The 22,372-nt window shown below is 43.3% G+C and overlaps 1 protein-coding gene across 3 annotated transcripts in view; it reads left to right on the top strand.

Annotated features, from left to right (window-relative positions):
- Window positions 1–374: 374 nt before the first annotated feature.
- MCPH1 (microcephalin 1) overlaps window positions 375–22,372 on the top strand; it is a 242,280-nt gene continuing 220,282 nt past the window's right edge. For 2 of the 3 annotated variants that reach the window (XM_003271408.4, XM_030812414.1), the window contains exons 1-3: window positions 375–466; window positions 2,977–3,068; window positions 8,465–8,583. In XM_003271408.4, the coding sequence (XP_003271456.1) occupies window positions 445–466; window positions 2,977–3,068; window positions 8,465–8,583 (233 nt within the window). In that variant the 5' untranslated portion in view covers window positions 375–444. The remainder of the gene's footprint in view (window positions 467–2,976; window positions 3,069–8,464; window positions 8,584–22,372) is intronic. The other variant, XM_030812415.1, reaches the window with a different exon arrangement.

Here is a 22,372-nt window from a genome sequence, read left to right as displayed (position 1 = left end):
TGTCGGGCTTGGGAGCATAACGGAGCCGGAAGTCCGCACGAAGCCCTCCGCGGGGGTCCCGCCGCGCCCGCGAGGCAAGGACTGTGCCCCTCCCCTTCCTGATCCTCAGCTCAAGGGAGCCCAGATGAGGCGCCGGGTAGCTTCAAAGTCACTAATGGAAACAGAAGGCTAATTCAGGGGTTAGGAGCCGTCGTCCTTGTTACTCCCAGGAGGAGAAAAAAACCCACGGCCCGGCAGCCAGAAGCCCGGCGAGGCGGAATCGGGCCCTCTCCCCGGGGACTCAGCTTCCTCCAGTCTTCCGCCTCACCTAGAGAAATCCCGGAAACGCGGATTCAGCGGAGCGCGGTGAAGGCGCGCGCTCTTCCCGCGCATGCCCAGTGCCAGCCCGCGCCGCCAGGCTCGCAAGCACCGCGCAGTCCAGCTGGCCGGATCCCGCCGTCTGTCATGGCGGCACCCATCCTGAAAGGTGAGGGACTTCCTGCTCCCTGCTCCAGCAGCTGCGGAGTTTGAGGACCGGCACCCCTGGTCGCGGGAGCACTCGGGGGGTCCCGTGGGAGGAGCCCCGCTCGCCCCTCTCTCGCTGCCTGTCTCCCCCAGACCCCCTGCCGCCTCCTTCCTCCCCCGCTGCCTGTCCCCCCAAAACCTCCGGCTGCCTGCTTCCTCTCCCGTGCTCCCTGTCCCCCAAAGCCCCCGACTGCCTGCCTCCTCCCCCGTGCTGCTAGTCTCCCTCAATCCTCCGCTGCCTGATCCCTCCCCCATTCTGCCCGTCCCCCAAATCCCGCCTTCCCCCTACCTGCTCTCACCCCTGCTGCCTTAGTCCCTGGATCCGGGGCTCACAGGCACGCAGAGTCCTGCCCTCTGGAAGTTGGTGTGCGGCCTTCCTGGGTCTGGTCCTGTTCGACCCCCTCTGAGGCCCACCTGGAGGGGCAGCAGTTGAGTTTCTATGCTAATTGTTCCAATAACAGGAGCCGCCTTTTACTGCGGAGTCTTTGTGTGCCAGGCGCTGTGCTGAGGCTAGTATGGTATTGTCTGATTTTTTAACCGCTCTATCAACTCTCTACATCATTTTACAGGCGGAAACTAAGGCATTGGAGTTTAGGTGCCTCTCCTCCTGTGTGTGGCTAGTCAGTGCTGATAGGACGTTAGACCGGAGCTGCTGCCCTTACCAGTGTATGATACCGCACCCAGTCCCGCCCTCTGTGCACCTGGAAGAGCCCAGGAGAGGGGAACAGGGGACACATGTCTTCTAGAGTTTGACCGTGGGAAAACAGAGGCCTGTATTGTGGGGCCTGGAGTCAAAACCTCATAGCCAAAAGAAAAGACTAGAGGGTTTATACAAACTGTAATCAGATGTGGCTTGTTTTCTAATGTTAGTATTTTGTTAAATTAACCTGGTTTTCCTTTAGCGTTACGCGCAATCATTGACCAATGGCACACCTGGAAAATTCTTTTAAACATCAGGTTTTGAGAAGAGGATATCCACTGAAACAGGGGTCCACAGACTATGCCCCCCAGGCCATATCTAGCCTGCTGCCTGTTTTTGCAGGGTCTACAAGCTAAGAATGTCTTTTACATTTTTAAGTGATTTTAAAAAAAAGAAGGACAAGTGAAAAAGTATATCACATTCACATTTCCTTCTCCATGAAGTTTTATTGGAACACAGGCTGGCCCATCAATATATTACCTATGGTTATGTTTGTGCTGCAACCATGAAGTTGAGTAGTTGTGACACATACTGTATTGGCCACAAAGCCTAAAATATTCACCGTCTGTTCCTTTACAGAAAACAGGCTTCTGCACTAGAAAAATTAAGCCTAAGAATTTGGGGAAAGCATCTAATTTTAGGAATGTAAACTGTCATGTATGGGTACAGTTGTTCTTTGCTCAAAATTTTAATAAATTCCACTGAAGCTATTTTGAATAGGCTTTTAGTAGAAATTTATTTATGGGACAGAGTCTTACTCTGTTGGCCAGGTTGGAGTGCAGTGACGTGATCACATAATAGCTCAAGCAATTCTGCTTCAGCTTCCTGAGTAACTTGGGACTACAGGCACTACTATGCCCAGTTATTTTTATTTTCTAATTTATTATTTTTTTGTAGAGCCAGGGTCTCACTATGTTGCCTAGGCTGGTCTTGAATTCCTAGCCTCAAGCCATCCTCCCGCCTCCACCTTCCAAAGTGCTGGGATTACAGGCGTGAGCTACTTTACTCAGCCAGCAGAAAAAACTTAATTTACTTTTCTTATTTTTGAGGCAAGGTCTTGCTCTGTTGCCCAGGCTGGAGTGCAATGGTGCGATCATAACTCAGCTTCTACCTCCTGGGCTCGAGGGATTCTGCCACCTCAGCTTCTCCACCCTCCCCACCCCCATTTCCAACCCAGTAGCTGGGACTACAGCCGCTCGACACCATTCCTGGCTAATTAAAAAAAAAAAAAATTTTGTAGAGACAGGGTTTCACTATGTTGCCCAGGCTGGTCTCAAACTCCTGCCCCCAAGTGATCTCACTGCCTTGGCCTTCTGGAGTGCTGGAATTACAGCATGAGCCACCACACCTGGCCAGTAGAATAAATTTTTGGTTTACTCTTTTTTTTTTTTTTTTTTGAGACAGAGTCTCGCCCTGTCACCCAGGCTGGAGTGCAATGGTGCAATCTCGGCTCACTGCAACCTCCACCTCCCGGGTTCAAGCGATTCTCCTGCCTCACCCTCCCAGTAGCTGGGATTACAGGTGCCCGCCACCATGCCCTGCTAATTTTTTGTATCTTTTAGTAGAGACGGGTTTTCATCGTGTTGGCCTGGCTGGTTTCAAACCCCTGACTTCGTAGATCCATCCGCCTCCACCTCCGAAAGTGCTGGGATTACAGGCGTGAGCCACCGTGACGGCCTCAGTTTACTCTTAAATATAAATAGAACAAAATCTATTGGGCAGGGGATGCTGGAATTTCAAATGTATATTTCATGTTCATGTCTTGTTTTCAGATGTAGTGGCCTATGTTGAAGTGTGGTCATCCAATGGAACAGAAAATTATTCAAAGACATTTACAACGCAGCTTGTGGATATGGGGGCAAAGGTAAGACATTTATTTTGCTGTTGATTCATATGATAGTCTTCTGATACGTAAAAAGTTAAATTTGCATTTTCTTATTTTGGGAGTTATTACTAAGAATATGGATGAAGCAATAGAAAGTGGTGGGAGAAAAAAGAGCCAAAGTGTGAAGAATTTAGAACAGTAGGCCTTACAGAACAGTTGGGCCTGTGGGCACTTGAGTGAGCAGGAGGAACCTAGGATGAAATGCTGGATTCTTACATTGGTTACTTGGATGCATAGTGCTATTAAGCAAAGTGAGGAATACAGGAAAAGGAACAGGTTTCTAAGGGAAAGTTGTAAATTTGGGCATACTGAAAATATCTGTTAGACATTTGGATATACCAGTCTGGAACTTGGAGTGTTCAAGGCTAGAGATGATGATTTGGGGGGTCAGGACCATAGGGGTCATGTGAAGTCACAGGTGTGGACGTCATCCCATGTCGGGCATGGTTAGGATGAAGAGTGGTGATGGAGGAGCGTTGTTCAGCATTCAAGGACAGGTGATGGGAGCAGGGACCCAGTGACAGTGGGAGAGAAGAATGCCAGGAGAAGGAGTAAAGCAAGTGTAGAAGTCAAAGGAGGGAGTAATTTTTTTTTTTTTTTTTGAGACGGAGTCTCGCTCTCTCGCCAGGCTGGAGTGCAGTGACACGATCTCGGCTTACTGCAACGTCTGCCTCCTGGGTTCAAGCTATTCTCCTACCTCAGCCTTCCAAGTATCTGGGACTACAGGCATATGCCACCGTGCCTAGCTAATTTTTTTTTGTATTTTTAGTAAAGACAGGGTTTCACCATGTTAGCTGGGATGGTCTCAATCTCCTGATCTCGTGATCTACCCAGCTGGGCCTCCCAAAGTGTTAGGATTACAGGCGTGAGCCACCGAGCCTGGCCAGGAGTAATTTTTTAATTGCCTTTCAGATCTAGGAGGGAGTAATTTTAAAGACAGAATTTTTAAAAACTACAGAGAGTTCAAGAAAGATAGAATGGGCAAATGTACTTTGGATTTGATCACTATCAGTTCATTGCTGAACTTAGTGCAGTTTTCAGTGAAATGGGCAGGAATCATTGAGATATGAGGAAATGGAGATAGCAAACAATTTGCCTCATTCAAGGTTTCTTACTATAGCCATCTCTGTTATCAGATTTACTGTCACATAGTGCTTGTGTTCAAGTAGGCTTTATTTGACTTAATAATGTCCCTGATACCAAATAGGTATCTTTTGCCCACACACCCTAAACCAATCACTGTGATGATGGGTTTTACAAAAGGGAAAAGACTGATTCACGGGGAAGCCCAGCTAGGAGGCAGAAGAGTAATCAAATCTTCATTCCCAAAGATAATGTTTAGGGATATTTATCAGTTAGGGAAGTGGGGTGATCTAAGCTGTGGGGAAAAATGAAGTACGTAATCTGCACGAGCATAGTTGGGGTTCATGGAATGCATGTTTAGAAAACAAGCATTATTAGGAGGCTGAGGCGGGCGGATCACCTAAGGTCAGGAGTTCGAGACCAGCCTGGCCAACATAGTGAAACCCCATCTCTACTAAAAATACAAAAAAAATAGCCGGGAGTGGTGGCACACACCTGTAGTCTCAGCGATTCGGGAGGCTGAGGCAGGAGAATTGTTTGAACCTGGGAGGCGGAGGTTGCATTGAGCCAAGATTGCACCGCTGCACTCCAGCCTGGGCGACGGAGTAAGTCCCCAAAAACCAAAAAAAAAACAGGCACTAGTAGGATCCGATGGTGAAGATTGTGGCCTGATGTCAAAAGGTCACTTCTTGGGCGTTTGCACAGGCCTGGTTGAAGAGTTGGTGGTTGCAGCCTGTTTGAACTGTACGGGTGCTGCCCCAAGTTCCTGAAAAGTAAGTTAAGCAACTGTTACCATGGTGACATGTCCACCAGAAATGTTATCTTATAAAGAAGCCAGTGAGGGTTGTTACAGCATTTAGCAGCATGACTTGCAGCTATATATGAATAAATAAATAACAAAAAGCAAGTGACCAAAAGCTAGCAAGGCAGCTTAAATTCGGCAGACCTAATTTTCAGCCTTAAAGTGCAAGAGTGGTGATGCTGGCAATTCAGGTATGCCAGAAAAGCCTTAAGGTGCTTTAAGTGAAAAGGTGAAAGTTCTCCACTTTAAGGAAAGGAAAAAAATTGTATGCTGAAGTTGCTAAGATCTACAGTGAGAACAAATCTTCTAATCTTGAAATTATGAAGAAGAACTATGCTAGTGTTGCAGTCACACCAAACTGCGAAAGTTACAGCCACAGTGCGTGATGATTTTTTTATAATACATTGTTACAATTACCCTATTTTGTTATCATTATTGTTAATTTGTGCCTAATTTGTAAATAAAACTTCATTGTATATGTATGTATAGGAAAAAACATTATATAACCCGTTCAGTACTAGCTCAGGATTCAGGCATCCCCTGGGAGGGGTGGGGGGCAGGACGCGGGCGTGTCTTAGAGCTTAACCCCTGTGGATAAGGGAGAACTAACGTACTCTTATACGGAGTTTAGCTATGAACAACGTCTGTTTATGTCCTTTTCTGGCATTTGGGAGGGGCTGACTGATAGGCTGAGTGAAAGAGATCCATTAAAAATGGGAGAAAAGATGATCGAAGGTAGGGCTAGTTTAGGGTGGAGCAAGAGAGCTGCCGTGGGTTAAAACATAAGAGGCACCAGCAGGCAAAGAGTGGGTGCTACTAAATTTTTTACCCTAAGAGCCTTGTTTGACCTCCCTAATGCCTGCCTTGAGTAAGAGGTCGGTGGAGAGGAATCCGAACATAGGAGCAGGGCCTGCAGTGCAGGAGGGGAGATGTGCCCACTGTGATACACTGGAATGTGGGAACCTGAGGGAGTCTGCATGTTCTCATGCCTAGCATTTACTTGGGATGAGGACGAGTTATTGTGAATGAGAAAAAAGCCGTTAGACGAGTGAGTTGACAAGGTGGTTTGAAGGTAGCATTAAGATCGTAGGTCTTTTAGATCTTTTTGGTTTCACCTTTTATTTCAAAACTTGGCAAACAGAAAGTTGAAAGAATAGTGAATACAGATTCAACAGTCGTTAACATCGTAACAGATTTGGGTATTTGTAGTACTCATAATCTGGGATTGTCTTAAGCCAATTTCAGGATTTGAGATGATTTAAAACTAGACTACAGGCCTGTGAGGGTCATTATGACTTCTGATTCTCCCTTAATCTGGATGCAGCTCTTTGAATCTCAGCACAAAGTGTAGGGGTTTTATCAGACCCCCTTCTCTCTTTGAGGCTTCTCAATTTTTGTCCTGTTTAGTGTTTGCTAAATTTGATAAAAGCCTTGTGGGAAAATGGCCTCAAATGCTAGACTCATCTCTCTAGGTGTCAGTCTTAATCTGGAATCTCAGTCCGGTAATTCTTAATTGCCTTGATAGCTCCCATGGACTTGGTAGGGGTGTGGAGATAGAGAGAGAGAGTTATAAAAGGAATACGTATTTATTGTTTAAACAGACTAATGGGCAGTGCCATGAAATTCACAATGAAAAGAAAGAGAAACCAGCAACCCTTTGTGGTACATTTCCTTTTCCATTTTTCAAAGACAGCTACTTTCAAATCATCTGTTTCTTTTGGTATTTGCCTTCATATTGCCAAGCAGTCTACATATATTACTTCAGTATAATTGAATGCTATAAAATTTATGCAGATGAGTTCTGCTTCAGGAAAGGATACATAAAAGGGAACATTTTTGACACTATGAGTGTCTGAGCATACCTTTTTATACTGTTACCTTTGACTAATATTTTAGCTGACTGTAAAATGCTAGCACAAATATTATTTTTCCATGAAGGTATTTCCCATTGTTTTCTCACTTCCAGACTGCTGTTGATAAGACTGATTTACTTGTCACTTATCATTGTTTGCATGTGATGTGTCTCCATCCTCTTCACCTTTATTACCCACTCTTCTAATATTTTTCCCTTTTGCCAACCATGCTGGAATTCTGTGATAAGCTTGGTGTAGTGCTGTTTTCATTCTTGTGCTGGGCCTTTGTGGGGGATTTTTTTGATCTAGAATGCATATCCTTTAGTTTGAGAAACTTTTCTTTGATTATTTCTTTAATAATATTGTCTCCATTTGTGTATTCCTGTATTTCTTTTACTTCTGTTGATTGGCTGTTGGATCTCCTGGTCTGAACTCCGGATGTTCTTGCCTTTTGTCTCCTGTTGTGTCCGTCTTCTGGTTCTTTTGTTCTACTACCATTGAGCTTTTCTCCACTTCATTGTCTAATATTTCTGTAGAAAATTTTTTTACTTTTGTCATCTTTTCTTAATTTCCAAGAGCTCCTTAGGATCCTATTAAAAAATAATCTTCTGATCATGTTGCATGAATACAGTATCTCTTTTTTTTTGTTTTGAGACGGAGTCTTCCTCTGTTACCCAGGCTGGAGTGCAGTGGCACAATCTTGGCTCACTGTAACGGCCACCTCCAGGGTTGAAGTGATTCTCCTGCCTCAGCCTCCCGAGTTGCTGAGACTACAGGCACGAACCACCATGCCTGGCTAATTTTTATATTTTTAGTAGAGACAGGGTTTTGTCATGTTGGCCAGGCTGATCTCTAATTTCTGACCTCATGATCCACCTGCCTCGGCCTCCCAAAGTGCTGGGATTACAGGTGTGAACCACCACACCCAGTTTCCTTTGGTTTTAATTAGCTGAATTTTTCCAACTTTTTGAACGCCTGCATTGATTTTCAACATTCTTACTTTGTATTTATGCATTTAAGATTACAGGTGCCCACCACCATGCCTGGATAATTTTTGTATTTTTAGTAGAAACAGGGTTTCACCAGGTTGTCTAGGCTGGTCTCGAACTCAGGTGATCCACCTGCCTCGGCCTCCCAAAGTGCTGGGATTACAGGCATGAGCCACCGTGCCCAGCCATGAATACAGTATCTTAAGATATTAAGTGTTTTTAATTTTGGTTAAATGTGTGTTCTATTTTCTCTGTTGCCTCTGAATTTCATTTGGCTTTTTTTTTTTTGATGTAGAAAGCTTTTCTGAAATGTCTATTATTACCTGACTCTTCCCATTTTCTAAAAATGTGGTGCCTTCTCATGGCCACATTTTCTCTTCTGTTCTCTTTATCCTTGCAGGGCTCCAACTCTTTATTCTTTCAGTAGCACTTCAGAGGGTTTTTAGAGGGAGTAGTTGTGAACTTATGTGTATGATTCACCGTTCTAACTGGAACAGATATGTTTTAAGCAGCATTATGCATTCCTTCAAGTGTTTTTCTGTCAGATTTTGAGAAACAGAATTGCTGGGGTAGAGGTTTTTTGATCAGTTGTACTTAAGTTGTGAATGAACAGTAATGTACATTTTGTTTCCTGCATTTTGTCTACAGGTTTCAAAAACTTTCAACAAACAAGTAACTCACGTTATCTTCAAAGATGGCTACCAGAGCACTTGGGACAAAGCTCAGAAGAGAGGTGTAAAGCTCGTTTCGGTGCTCTGGGTTGAAAAGTAAGCCGTTTCTCTCTTACTTTTTTTCCTTAAGTATCTGGTATTGAAAATGTGTGGAGATATTTTTCACAGATCGCAGATCCAGATAAAGTTTGATTTTCATCTTTTCTCTGCCTCTTACCTCCCCAAGTAGTTTGACATCCTCCAGCCTCCATTTCCGCAGTTCAAAAATGGGCGTCCTATAATACCTAACTCTGTCTAGGGGGAAAAAGAGCCTGCAGGTCCTGAAGCTGGGTGTGCAGGGTGGACTTAGGAAGCAAGAGGGAATGTGATGAAGCAGATTGTGTTAGTCAGCGAGTGCTGCTGTAACAAAGGACCACAGAATGGGTAGCTTGAACAACAGAAAAGGGCTTTCTCACAACTCTGGAGGCAGGAAGTCCAGTATCAAGGTGTCCACAGGGTTGGTATCTCCTTTTTTTTGAGACCAAGTCTTGCTCTGTCATAGCTGGAGTGCCGTAGCTCGATCTTGGGTCACTGCCGCCTCAGCCTCCTAGGCTCGAGTGATTCTTATGCCTCAGCGTCCCAAGTAGCTGGGATTCATCTCAGCCTTCGCCTCCTGGGCTCAAGTGATTCTCCTGCTTCAGCCTCCCGAGTAGCTGGGATTACAGGCATACACCACCATGCCTGGCTAACCTTTGTATCTTTAGTAGAGACAGGGTTTCATCATGTTGGCCAGGCTGGTCTCAAACTTCTGACCTCAGGTGATCCACCTGCCTCGGCCTCCCAAAATGCTAGGATTACAGACGTGAGCCACCATGCGAGGCCCATACAGTTTTGATTACAGTAAATTTGTAGCAAATTTTGAAATTGGGAGGTATGAGTCCTGTAACTTTGTTTTTCATTGTCAAGATTGTTTGGCTATTTTGATTTGAGTTCCTCGCTAAGATTGTTTGGCTGTTTTGTTTGGGTTCCTTGCATTTCTGTATGAATTTTATGATCAACTTGTCAGTTTATTCAAAAACAAAAAAGGCAGCTGGGATTTGGTAGGATTGTATTGAATCTCTAATTAGGGAAGTGTTGGTGTGTTTATAATATTTAATCTTCCAGTCCATGAAAATGGGATGTGTTTCTTTCTCAGGTCTCAAATTTCCTTCAGTGATACTTTCTAGTTTTCAGTGTACAAGTTTTTTACCCCCTAGGTTAAATTTATTCCTAACGTTTTTGTTCATTTTCATGTGAATGAAATTGTTTTCTTAATTTTTTCAAGTTGTTAGCTGTTAGTGTATAGAAATGCAGGTGATTGTTGTATATTGATCTTATACCCTGCAAATTTGCTGAACTTGTTTATTAGTTCTAAATATATTTGTGGGTTCCTTAGGATTTTCTATATGCAATGTTGTGTAATTTTGTAAATAGAGATGGATTTACTTCTTCATTTCTAGTCTGGCTGCATTTTTATTTTATTTTATTTCATTTCATTTTTATTTGTTCTGGGCAGAACCTCCAGCACAGTGTTGAATAGAAGTGGTGAGAATGGACATCCTTGTCTTGTTGCTCATCTTTGTAGAAAAGGTTTCAGTATTTCATTATTTAATATGATGGTAACTGTGGTTTGTGTAAATGTCCTTTATCAGGCTGAGGACATTCCCTTCTGTTCCAGGTTGTTCGTTTGTTTCTTATTATTAAAGGAAGTTAGATATTGTTGTCAAATGTTTTTCTGCATGACTGATCATCATGTGATTTTTGTCTTTCATTATATTAATGTGATGTAATTGAGGGGTTTTGTATCGTGAACCAACCTTGCAGTCCTAGGATAAATCCTACTTCGTCCTGTTATATACGTTGTCATCTTTCCTTTTTAATTGTTGGAACAGGCCGGGTGCGGTGGCTCACACCTGTAATTCCAGCACGCTGGAAGGCCGAGGGGGGAGGATCACCTGAGGTTAGGAGCTTGAGACCAGCCTGATCAATATGGCGAAACCCTATCTCTTTTAAAAATACAAAAATTAGCCTGGCGTGATGGCGTGTGCCTGTAGTCCCAGCTACTCGGTAGGTTGAGACAGGAGAATCACTTGAACCTGGGAGACGGAGGTTGCAGTAAGCCAAGACCACGCACGCCATTGCACTTCAGCCTGGGCGACGAGAGCGAGGGAAAAAAAAAAAAGAGTAAGGTGTCCTTCTCTGGCTTTTGTCAAGATTTTCTCAGTATCTTTCAGTTTCAGAAATTTAAGTGTCTCGATATGGTTTTTTAAAATTTATTTTGTTTAGATTTCACAGAACTTGTTGAATGTGTAGTTATCTGTGTTTCTACATATGATTCGTTTTTGGCCTTTATTTTGGCCATCTATCTTTTCTGCCCCGTTTCCTCCTCATTTTTTCTGATTAGCTGTATATCTTTTTCTAATTAACTGTATACCAGGGATTGGTAATGTTTTCTGTAAAGGGACAGATAGTACATATTTTAGGCTTTGCGGGCCATATGGTCTCTACTCAACAGCTCAACTCTCCTGTGGTGTGAAAGGAGTAATAGAAAATAGGCAAACAAATGCATGTGTCTGTGTGACAGCAAACTTTACTTCCAAGTCTGGCAGTAAGCCAGGCAGTTTGCTAGTCCTTTCTGTGTAATATACCTTGTAAATGTTTGCATTTGTCCATAGTGCTCTCCTTCTTGTTCATTATTGTTCAGTCCTTTTTTTTCTCCCCAGACTGATCTGTTTTCAAGTTCATTGACTTTTTTTCTCCATCAGATCCATTCTGCTACTTAGTACTTTTATTTGAGATATTTTTGATTTCTAACATTTCTACTTGGTTTCCGTATACATTTTTTTTTTTTTTATTTCGTTTTCACGTGAGATTTCTCATCTTTGGCTTTTCCTGCCTTTCCTTATGAGTGTATTTTCTATTACCTCGATGAGGGTAGTTATAAATAGTTGTCTTAATGACCTTGTCTGATAATTTTGAGGTTGGTATCTGTTTTGTGTTTGTTTTTCTTTGATAGTGTGTCATATTTTTCTGGCTCTTCATATGGCAAATAATTGGAGGTTGTATTCTGCATATTGTAAATACTATGTAGACTCTGGATTCTTTTGTATTGTCACAAAGAGCGTGACCTTTTTGTTTTAGCAAGCAGTTAACTTGTCATTAAAGTTAAATGGCCGCTGTCATTATTTGGGCAGTTGCTTAGATGGGCTCTTTAAGCGTCAGGTGCAAGCTGATTTGTTTGCCTCAAACACATGTTGTTCAGGGGGCAGCCAGAGACTTGAACTTCTGTACTCAGAATTTGGGGTTTCTCCTGTGGTTCTCTGACTTCCTGAGTTCTTACCTCATTTCTCTGGTGGCCCTAGCTGCCCAGTCTCCTTCCCCTGTTCTCTTCAGCGAGAAAGGAGGCCGTAGCTTATGCTTGAGTGCCTGCTGTGCCACACCAGCTCCCTCAGAGACTGTGGCTGCCTTTAGGGGACAGACAGAAAATGTGGTGATGCTCAGATTTGTTTGCTTCCTTTTAAAATTTGCCTGTTCTTTCTTTTTCTTTTTTTTCCCTCAAGCTTTCAAAGCTGTCATATAGTTGGTTTATTTTATTTTATTTTTCCTGTATTTCTAGGACGGGTAGCTTATAGTTCACCTATATTTGTATATTGGTTTGTTAGGAATAAACAGAAATGGAACTTAGTATGTTATTTTTGAAGCATCTGATGCCAGTCTAATTCTTCTTCCCTTCAAAATTATTTGATCTTTTTGCCTGGAGACTCCTTAAGGATATTTTTTGTTTTAGTTTATCTTTTTTTTTGAGACAGAGCCTCACTCTGTCACCAGGCTGGAGTGCAGTGGCGCGATCTGTGCTCACTGCAACCTCCAACTCCCTGGTTCAGCGGTTCTCCTGCCTCAGCCTCCCAAGTAGCTGGGATCACAGGCACGTGCCACCACGCCCAGCTAATTTGTATATTTTTAGTGGACACGGGGTTTCACCATGTTGGCCAGGATGGTCTCGATCTTCTGACCTCATGATCTGCCCGCCTCAGCCTCCCAAAATACCGGGATTATAGGCATGAGCCACAGGGCCTGGCCAGGATTTTTTTTTTTTTTAAGACTCATAGCTTTACTGTAATATGTTTTGGATTGATCATTCCAGTTCTGGCTTGGGCTTTTCAACAGATTCAGGTCTATATTTCTGCAAAAGTTTCTGGGATTATAGTTTTAAATATTCTGCTTCATTGTTTTGCTTTTTTTCTGGGACTCCAATTATGTTTACGTTGGTCCTGCTTAGCTGTCTTTTATTTCAGCCACTTTGACTTCAACCCATATATATAAGCTCATGCCGGGCGTATGTCTGACTACCTCCAACACTTCAACACATAAATCAGCTTTATCCTTCTGATAAAATGGCTTAGAGTTCAGTGGTCTGTAGCAGGGAATGGCAAACTATCACCCCTCGGCCAAATACACCCTGCTGTCCTGTTTATATTTTTAAAATATATATATATATATATATATTTTTTTTTTTTTATTTATACACATACACACACACACACAAATTTTTACCCCAAATACTCATTTGACAGTATTTGTTTTTGTTTTTTGAAGACAGAGTCTTGCTCTGTTTTTTGGTTTTTGGAGACAGGGTGTTGCTATGTTGCCCAGGCTGGAATACAGTGACTCAGTTGCAGCTTACTGCAGCCTTGACCTCTAAGGGTTAATTATTCCTCTCACCCCAGCCCTCCTGAGTGGCTGGGACTGTAGGCATGTGCCACCATGCCCAGCCATTAAAAAAAATTTTTTTTTTCTTTTTTCTTTTTGAGATGGAGTCTTGCTCTGTGGCCTAGTGCAGTGGCACAATCTCGGCTCACTGCAAGCTCCGCCTCCCGGGTTCACACCATTCTCCTGCCTCAGCCTCCCGAGTAGCTGGGACTACAGGTGCCCGCCACCACGCCCTGCTAATTTTTTTTTGTTTTTGTATTTTCAGTAGAGATGGGGTTTTACCGGGTTGGCCATGATGCTCTTGATCTCCTGACCTTGTGATCCACCTGACTTGGCCTCCCAAAGGGCTGGGATTACAGGCATGAGCCACCAAGCCTGGCCTTAAAGAATTTCTTTATAGAGATAGGATCTCACTATGTAGCCCAGACTGGGCTCAAGCGATCCACTCACTCCAGCCTCTCAAAGTGCTGGGATTACTGGTATGAGCCACTGCACCCAGCTGACAATATTTGATTCAAGTTCAGGGGTTTCGTTATATTCTTCAGTTTTGTATTTGCTTTTATTTTAGGGAGTGTGATGTGTTTTCCTCTGCTGAAATGATTTGCTTTTTCTTTGTTTTTTTAAAAAAGATTTTTAAAATGGATGTAGTCTATTCTATTTCCATTCATTGTATAGGCCAGGTGTGTGGCCAGAGCATCCTCTTCTGTCAGTTCTGCTGTCTCGCATAGTTTCTTTTATAGGTGATGCTGGTGATGGAGGGAGAAGGAAGGGGCTCGTGTATCTCGTTTGCCTTTTGTTTCTATAGGATCCTTAAATGTTTTTCTCTTAGTTTCTTCTTTTTTCACTGCCATTGGTTCAAGGGCTGCCACTCCCCCCGGAACTGATGCTTTTCAGAGCCTGCTTGTCCTAGTCTTGCTCCCATTCAGGCCCCTTCCCTGGAGTGGGTGCCGTGAGCTGCGTGGGTTCTGTGTTGTGGCAGTTGCGCTGGGCGTCCTCTTTCTGAGACTTCTTTTACCTGTGCTTCATGTAAGTCCTCCAGGCTGTACTACTTTTTATGGAGTCTTAAGCCTATTATCCCCGACTTTCTGCATCCATAGACTTGCAGCTGTGTTGGAATTGGATTATTTTTCTACTTAAAGTTCATCTGAATTTGCGCTGTTACATCCGTATCGGCGAGAATGTAGGTCATATGTGTCTTTTATTTAAGTTTCTTTTTTATTTTCTGCTTTTTTTTCGGGGAGGGAATGGGGGAAGACTCAGTATCAGGCAGCTATCGTTGTTTTCTCTACCTCGTCTTCTTATGGAGTCCATTGCAATGGCTTATTGATTTTTATTTCAAAATAGATCTCTCATAGATCTTTATCTCTGCTGTTACAGTCCAGACAACTATCATGTCTTGCTTCAATTACTGTAGCAGCCTCCTGCCTATTTCATTTTGTTTCTTATACATCAGCAAATGTAACCCCTTTTGTTACCAGTGGAAGGTATCCAAGTTACTGGCAGCAAATCTGTGTGGGTTTGCAGCAACTTCAGTTCTTGCCTCCTCAGAAGAAAGAATTCCACGGAGGGGCATAAGACAGAAGAAGAGACTGAAGCAAGTGTCAGAGCAGAGGCAGAAGTTTATTTAAAAGGCTTCAGAACAGAAAGAAAGGAAAGTACACTTGGAAGAGTCCCAAGTGGGCATGGAGGTCTAATTTGATGTTTAACCTTGATCCTGGGATTTATAGGCTCGCCCTTCCTGCAGTTCTTCCCTCGGGATGGTCTACCTGCATGCACAGTGCGGGAATTGAGCACAGGCAGGTTGTTTAGGAAGTTGTATGCGTGCCCATCCAAGGCTTTCTTCCCATTTCTCCACCATTTTGTCTCTTAATGTGCATGCCTGGAAAGTGGCCTCTCCCTGGCATCTGCATTCAGTTAACACTTTAGTGCAGCAGGTGTGGACTGTCAGGAAATGGCCTCTCCCTGGCATCTGCATTCAGTTAACACTTTAGTGCAACAGGTGTGGACTGTCAGGAAATGGCTTCTCCCTGGCTTTGGCTGCCAATTTATCTCTTTTAGAGAGGCAGTGCGATAATCGTTGAGCTATCACCCGACATTCCTTGTGGGTGGTAGAGCCCTCTCATGCCGGGCTTATGTCTGACTACCTGCAACACTTCAACACATAAATCAGCTTTATCCTTCTGATAAAATGGCTTAGATTTCAGTGGTCTGTAGCAGGGAATGGCAAACTATCACCCCCCGGCCAAATACACCCTGCTGTCCTGTTTATTTTTTTTTAATGGCCCATGAGCTAAGAATGGTTTTTAAGTAAAGAGAAAAAAAAAATTCAAATGTTTACTATTTCATGATATTTACATTATATAAAATTCAATTTTAGTATCCATAAATACCATTTTATTGGAACACAGGCATGTTCCTCTGACGATGTAGTCAGTGGCTGCCTCTGTCCTACAGCTGTAGATTTGGATCCTGTGGCAGAGACCTTACGGCCCATGAAGCCTAAGACATTCACTGCTTTCCCCTTTACAGAAGTTTGCTGACCCAGGTCCAGTGTGCTGCATGATGGTCCCCTTCCCTTCCAATGTCAGCTGCTCCCCTCTCCCTTGTTTGCGTCTTCCAAATGCTCTGGGCTTCCAGGTCCCCAAGGCCACGCTCTTTTCTGCCTTTAGTTCTTGGCCTGTGCTGAGAACTCTGCCCCCTCTTCCCGACTCTAAACTCAGTTTTGTAGTCAGCTCCTTTATACGTGTTGCATTGCAAGGTCGCTTTATCAGAAGCGCTTCCTCTGTCCCCGGTTCGCAGTTCAAGCCCTCTTTGTTATTCTCTATCTCAACTCCTTTTTTCCTGTGTGTACTATTAAAACTTCTTTTGCTCATTTGACTGCTTTATCTGTCTGTGTATCTAATCATGCATTTGGTCTTTCTGTTGTAATGTAAACTCCAAGAGCAGCTACCGGTCTGTCTTATTTATGGTTGTGTTTCCAGTAAATCTAACATTCATCTGGCTCATAGTAGATGCTCAGTAAATATTTGTTCTAACAAATTATGAACAAAGGAAAATTTAGTTAAGTGGTACAGAGATACTACAGAAAATATCATGGGGGAAAATGACTTGAAAAAAACTACATTTTAAAAGTTGTATAGAAATGTGGAAGGGAGAGTGCAGAAACAGAGACCTTTACTAGAAGCTTGAAGTAAATGGAGATGCACGGACAAAATTAAAATAGTAGCCATTTCTGTATCTAATAGGGCCTCTCAGCTAACCCTACAATGGGGATGATCACTGTTAGTGTTTTCTGCTGAGAGTTAGGGATTCTTACTCTGCTGGCCCAGCCCCTGACTCCCCCTCATCTCATTCTCTATCCCCTTTCTCTCTCTGTATTTCTGCCCACCACTAACCCCAGCCTCTTTCTCAAGGGACTCATGCAGACTCCATAATACTTGTAACTTCATTATCCAAAAACAAACTTTTTTTTTTCTTTGTGGAGACTGAGTCTCAGTCTCTTGCCCAAGCTGGAGTGCAGTGGTGCAATCTCGGCTCACTGCAACCTCTGCCTCCTGGGTTCAAGCAATTCTCCTACCTCAGCCTCCTGAGTAGCTGGGGCTATAGGTACGTACTACCATGCCTGGCTAATTATATATATATGTGTGTGTGTGTGTATATATGTGTATATATATATATATATATATATATATTTTTTTTTTTTTTTTTGAGATGGAGGCTCGCTCTGTCACCCAGGCTGGAGTGTAGTGACATGATCTTGGCATACTGTAAGCTCTACCTGCCGGGTTCATGCCATTCTCCTGCGTCAGCCTCCCGAGTAGCTGGGACTACAAGAGCCCGCCACCACGCCCAGCTAATTTTTTGTGTTTTTAGTTGAGACGGGGTTTCACCGTGTTAGCCAGGTTGGTCTTGATCTCCTGACGTTGTGATCCACCCGCCTCAGTCTCCCAAAGTGCTGGGATTACAGGCGTGAGCCACCATGCCCGGCCAATTTTTATATTTTTAGGAGAGACAGGGTTTCACCATGTTGGCCAGGCTGGTTTAACTCCTGACCTCAGGTGATCTATCCACCTTGGCCACCCAAAGTGCTAGGATTGCAGGTATGAGCAACTGTGCGTGGCAAAAGCAAACTTTTAAGGTCCTCAGAAGCTCAAAAGTGAACCTAATCTATTGACATTTTATGTTTTTTGTGTGTGTGTGTGTGTTTTTTTTTTTGAAACTGAGTCTCGCTGTGTCACCCAGGCTGGAGTGCAGTGGTACAGTCTTGGCTCACTGCAAGCTCCGCCTCCCGGGTTCACACCATTCTCCTGTCTCAGCCTCCCGAGTAGCTGGGACTATAGGCACCCACCACCATGTCCGGCTAATTTATTGTATTTTTAGTAGAGACGGAGTTTCACCATGTTAGCCAGGATGGCCTCGATCTCCTGACCTTGTGATCCACCCGCCTTGGCCTCCCAAAGTGATGGGATTACTGGCGTGAGCCCCCGTGCCCAGCCCATATACTTCTTTAGTTAACTTTTTATTACAGGACATTTTTTGCCTGTACGTGCAGATACATCCCACTTTTTATGTACAAGACTTTTGTAGTAGCTGTCCGGTAATTTATGTAACCAGTGGCCTATTGATGATTGAAGTTTTTCATTTCTTAGTTATTTTTTTTTCAATTAGAAATATTACAGCACTGAGCTTCTGTATATATTACCTTTTTGCAGGTATTAAATCTTTCCATAGGTTTAAATCCCAAAAGTGGGCTGTTTGGTTCAGAGAGTTTACATATTTCAATATGATAGATGCTGCCAAATCACCTCCTGGAAGGAGTGTACTGGTTTCCATTCTTTCTGGAATTATCAAAAAATACCTGTGTCCCAATACCTTTGCTTATATTGTGAGTTATCAGTTCTTTTAATCATTTGTAATTTGTAGAAGAAAAATAATACTGTTTTTATTTGCATTTGTCTGATTTTTAGTGAGCTTGAATTTTCTTCAATAGAACATAGAGATAAGAGCCAAACTGACCTGCATTTTTTCTATCACGTCTGTCCTTTCTTGGTGAACTGCCTGCCTTTCCAATGCAATAGCTATGGTTTCCACAGAAAATGTGAACATTAACTTTGTAAGGTCACTAGGTGTCACTAGAATCCCATTCTGTTGGGTTCCTTCTGGGAGTCTTCGTTTTAAGATCAGATGGGAATTGATGAAATTCTGACATTTCCTTTGGACGTAGAAATTTTTACGTTGAAGAAAGAATAAATAAAGGTCAGCTTGGCCCCCACTGTAAGTTCTGTTGAAGAAAGTTTATCATTTTTAAGCAATTGCAAACTAACAGCTAGGTTGAGAATACAGTTCACAGGCTTTGTCCTTGCTAGGCTGAGAGTTGGTTGCTGACCGAAGGTCATCACCCCCTGCATTTAGTGTTTGCTAGAAACAGGGACATATTCCCGCATAAGCACAACACAGGCCGACATTAGGGGCTTATCACAGCTCCCTTCCTGCCGGAATCCTCAGACTCCATTCGTATCCTATCAGCAGCCAGCTCCACTTCTCACCTCCTCAGCCTTCTCACCCTGCAGCCATTCCGTAGTCTTTCACTGGCTTCTGTGACTTTGACACTGTGTAAGGTCATTGACCAGTGATAGGAACATCCCTCAGTTTGGGAGGGTCTCATGTGTCCTCCTGATATCACATCAGTGTGTAACAGTGGGTGTGTAGCCATGTAGGACTGGGTGAATTACTCAACTGCTAGGCTCTAGGTTCTCCAGCAGCTCCTGAGTTAACTTGCTACGGTTGTTCCAGTGCTAGACCACAGAAGTGCTCTCTCTGCTGGCAGAGCACTATTGTGCAGACTTCTCTGAGTCTGCTGTGTTCTTCCCTGTGTGGCAGGGACACACTTGAAGGATTGTGTGCTTCGCGGCTGCAATCTTCAAAAAGATGCGATTCACTTTTTTACCTCACTGACACAGTGCCTTCTACATAAAAGATTAATGTGCTTTTCCTGCATTGACTTATTGAGTGGGCCTAGAGAATAAGATACTGCTGCTGGGCAGTTTGGCACAAGATTAGTATAAAGGCTGCAGGATTGGCCCAGGTGAAGGCATCATTGTAAGGGTAGAGTGGGAGTTGGTGGTTCCTGGCTGACCTAGCAGGTGTGCTGTGCGAAGTGCTGGAGTGAATCGGCTCTCTGGGGAGAACAAGCTCATCAGAGCAGGCCTTCCTGAGGAGAACGTTGCTGCTTTGATTTCTGTTGGCTCTGAGGCAGCAGCAGGTCAAATAGTTGGTTCTCTGTTTAGAGACATCCCTTGAAACACTTTTTGTTTTGACCACTAGATGGTGGGATAATGTTATCATTTTACATTTCTGAAGAAAAATAGAAATCTAATTGGAAGCTTTTTTCTCTGTTCAGTAGATTTTGGTTGCACCCCTGGTAAACGTGGGTTTCAGTGTAGCAGCTTTAGTGTGTTACCATGTGTGCTAAAGCGTAGCTGTTGGCATGCAGAACGGCATTACTGGCAGTAAGTGCCACTTTCTTCTTCATAGTGAGTGATGATAGTTACATGCAGGTAGATGAAATTCAGGGAGAGCATCTCTGTGCACCTTACATCTTATCACTCTGAAGGATATGCGGTTGGGAAGCTTATCCCAAAGGAACAGAACACATCTTCCACAACCGTATAACCTATGCTAGGCACACGTTTTACTGGGTTGAATCAAGCCCTTCCTTAAACTGCTAACGTAGAGGATACTTACTGGTTTTGTAAACTTTGGCAAATGATCTTCTGTGCTCCTCGATTTTCTGTATTGTGCAATAGGTGGTAGTGGCTTTTCCAGCACGGTTGGTTTGAGGCTTCTCATGAGCTGGCTGACCTTTGTCCTGATGATGGTGGTGATTTTAATAGTGTGTATTTGATAACACGATTATCTAGGGTCTCCTCCACGTCTTTCATCCAGATGCATCTCAGCCACCCCCCTTTTGCTGTTCCCTTAGTCATAATAGTGGTAAATCGATGACATTTTGCTTAAGAAGAAGCTGCTAAAAACTTCTCATGCTTAAAATTGGTAATTAAGGGAACTTTTTAAAAAGAAGCACACCTAACAAGCATTTCCTTCCTCATTCTCTTCCACCGCGCCTCCCTTTCCCATCACTTTTGTTAGATACAGCATTCTGCTCATCCCGTTATTGTAGGCTCAGATAGGTGGTTTTTTTTTAAAAATCAGCTTTATAAAAACATTTACATAAAATAAAATGGACCCATTTTAAGTGTACATTCACGGAGTTTTGATAAATGTGTATACTTGTGTCACCACCACAACCAAAATATAGAGCATTTTCATCACCCCAAAATCTCCCTCGTGTCCATTTGCTGTCGGCCTCCCTGCCCCCTCCTCCCACCCCAGGGCAGCCAGAGATCTGGTTTCTGTCATTAAAGATTAGTGTCACCAATTCTGCGGCTTCAGATCAGTGGAATCATCCAGTGTGTACTATTTTGTGCCTGACTTCTTTCCCTGAAGGTGATGTTTTTGCGATTTGTCCATGTTGTTGGTAGCAGTGATTTCACTTCCTTTTATAGCTGAGTAGCATTCTATTGCTGGCGTGTAGCTTGGTGCCACCAGTTGATGGAGATTGGGCTAGTTTTCCATTTTAGGTTATTATGAATAAAGTTACAATGGACATTTACATTTGTGTCTCTGTATGCTTTCATTTCTATTCGGTCATTACCCAGACTTTTCCAAGGCAGTTATGGCACTGTATATTCCTCACCAGCGGTGTGTGAGGGTTCCATTCACTCCACATCTTCGCCAATACTTGTAATTTATCCATCTTTTGAATTTTAGCCATTTGAGCGGATGTGTAGTGGTATCTCTTTTTTTTTTCCAACATTGTTTTAAGATCTAATTCGCATGGTACACAGTTTGCCTGATTAAAGTGTACAATTCAGTGGTTTTATATATACAGTCAGGTATTGCTTAACGACAGGGATGCCTTCTGAGAAATGAATAGTTAGGTGATTTTGTTGTTGTGGAGACATCACAGTGTGTATTTACACACACCTGCATGACATAACTACTGCACACCTAGGCTCTGTGGCACAACGTATTGCTCCTAGGCACAAACCCCTACAGCCTGTGCAGTTGTAATACAGTGATAAGTATTGGTGTCTCTGCAATATTTAAACATAGAAAAGGTACAGTAAAAATATGGCATAAAAGATAAAATATGGTACATCTATATAGGGTGTTTACTATGAATTGAGCTCGCTAGACTAGAAGTTGCTGTGGTTGAGTCGTTGAGTGAGTGGTGGGCGAATGTGAAGGCCTACTACTGTACACTACTGTGGGCTTTATACTCGTCATACACTTAGGCTACACTGGATGTATATTTTTTGGAGCAACTGTATTAACTGATACTATAACTTTTTTTAAAGACAAGGTCTTGCTTTGTCTCCCAGGCTGGAGTGAAGTGGCACAATTATGGCTCACTGTAGCCTCAACCTCCTAGGCTCAAGCAATCCTGCTGCCTCAGCTTCCTGAGAAGCTGGGGCTACAGGCGTGTGCCACTATGCCTGGCTAATTTATTTTTATTTTTATTTTTGTAGAGATGGCATTCTTGCTACGTTGCCACAGCTAGTCTCCAACTACTGACCTTAAACAGTCCTCCTACCTCTGCCTCCCAAAATGTTGGGATTACGCATGGGAGTTATTGCACCCAGCTCCTCCCATAAGTAAATAATCTATCTCTCTGTTAGTTGTGGTGGGAGGAAAAAAAAAACGTAGGTTATTTATAATACCTAATACGAGTGCTACGTAAATAGTTATTATACCGTATTTTTTTTTTTTGAAATGGAGTCGCCCTGTGGCCCGGCTGGAGTGCAGTGGCACGTTCTCGGCTCAGTGCAACCTCCGCCTCCCGGGTTCAAGCGATTCTCCTGACTCAGCCTCCTGAGTAGCTGGGTTTACAGGCATGCACCACCACGCCCGACTAATTTTTGCATTTTTAGTAGAGACGGGGTTTCACCATGTTAGCCTGGATGGCCTTGAACTCCCGACTTCCCACGTCAGCCTCCCAAAGTGCTGGGATTACAGGTGTGAGCCACCGCGCCTTGCCTATACTGTATTTTTTTTTTTAATTTGGCCTTTCTATAGCTTTTTTACATGATAAACT

Source organism: Nomascus leucogenys, chromosome 4 (assembly GCF_006542625.1).
Source record: "Nomascus leucogenys isolate Asia chromosome 4, Asia_NLE_v1, whole genome shotgun sequence".
Classification (NCBI taxonomy): Eukaryota; Metazoa; Chordata; class Mammalia; order Primates; family Hylobatidae; genus Nomascus; species Nomascus leucogenys.
Note: the sequence above shows the minus strand (reverse complement) of the source record. Positions and strands in the feature narration are given on the sequence as shown.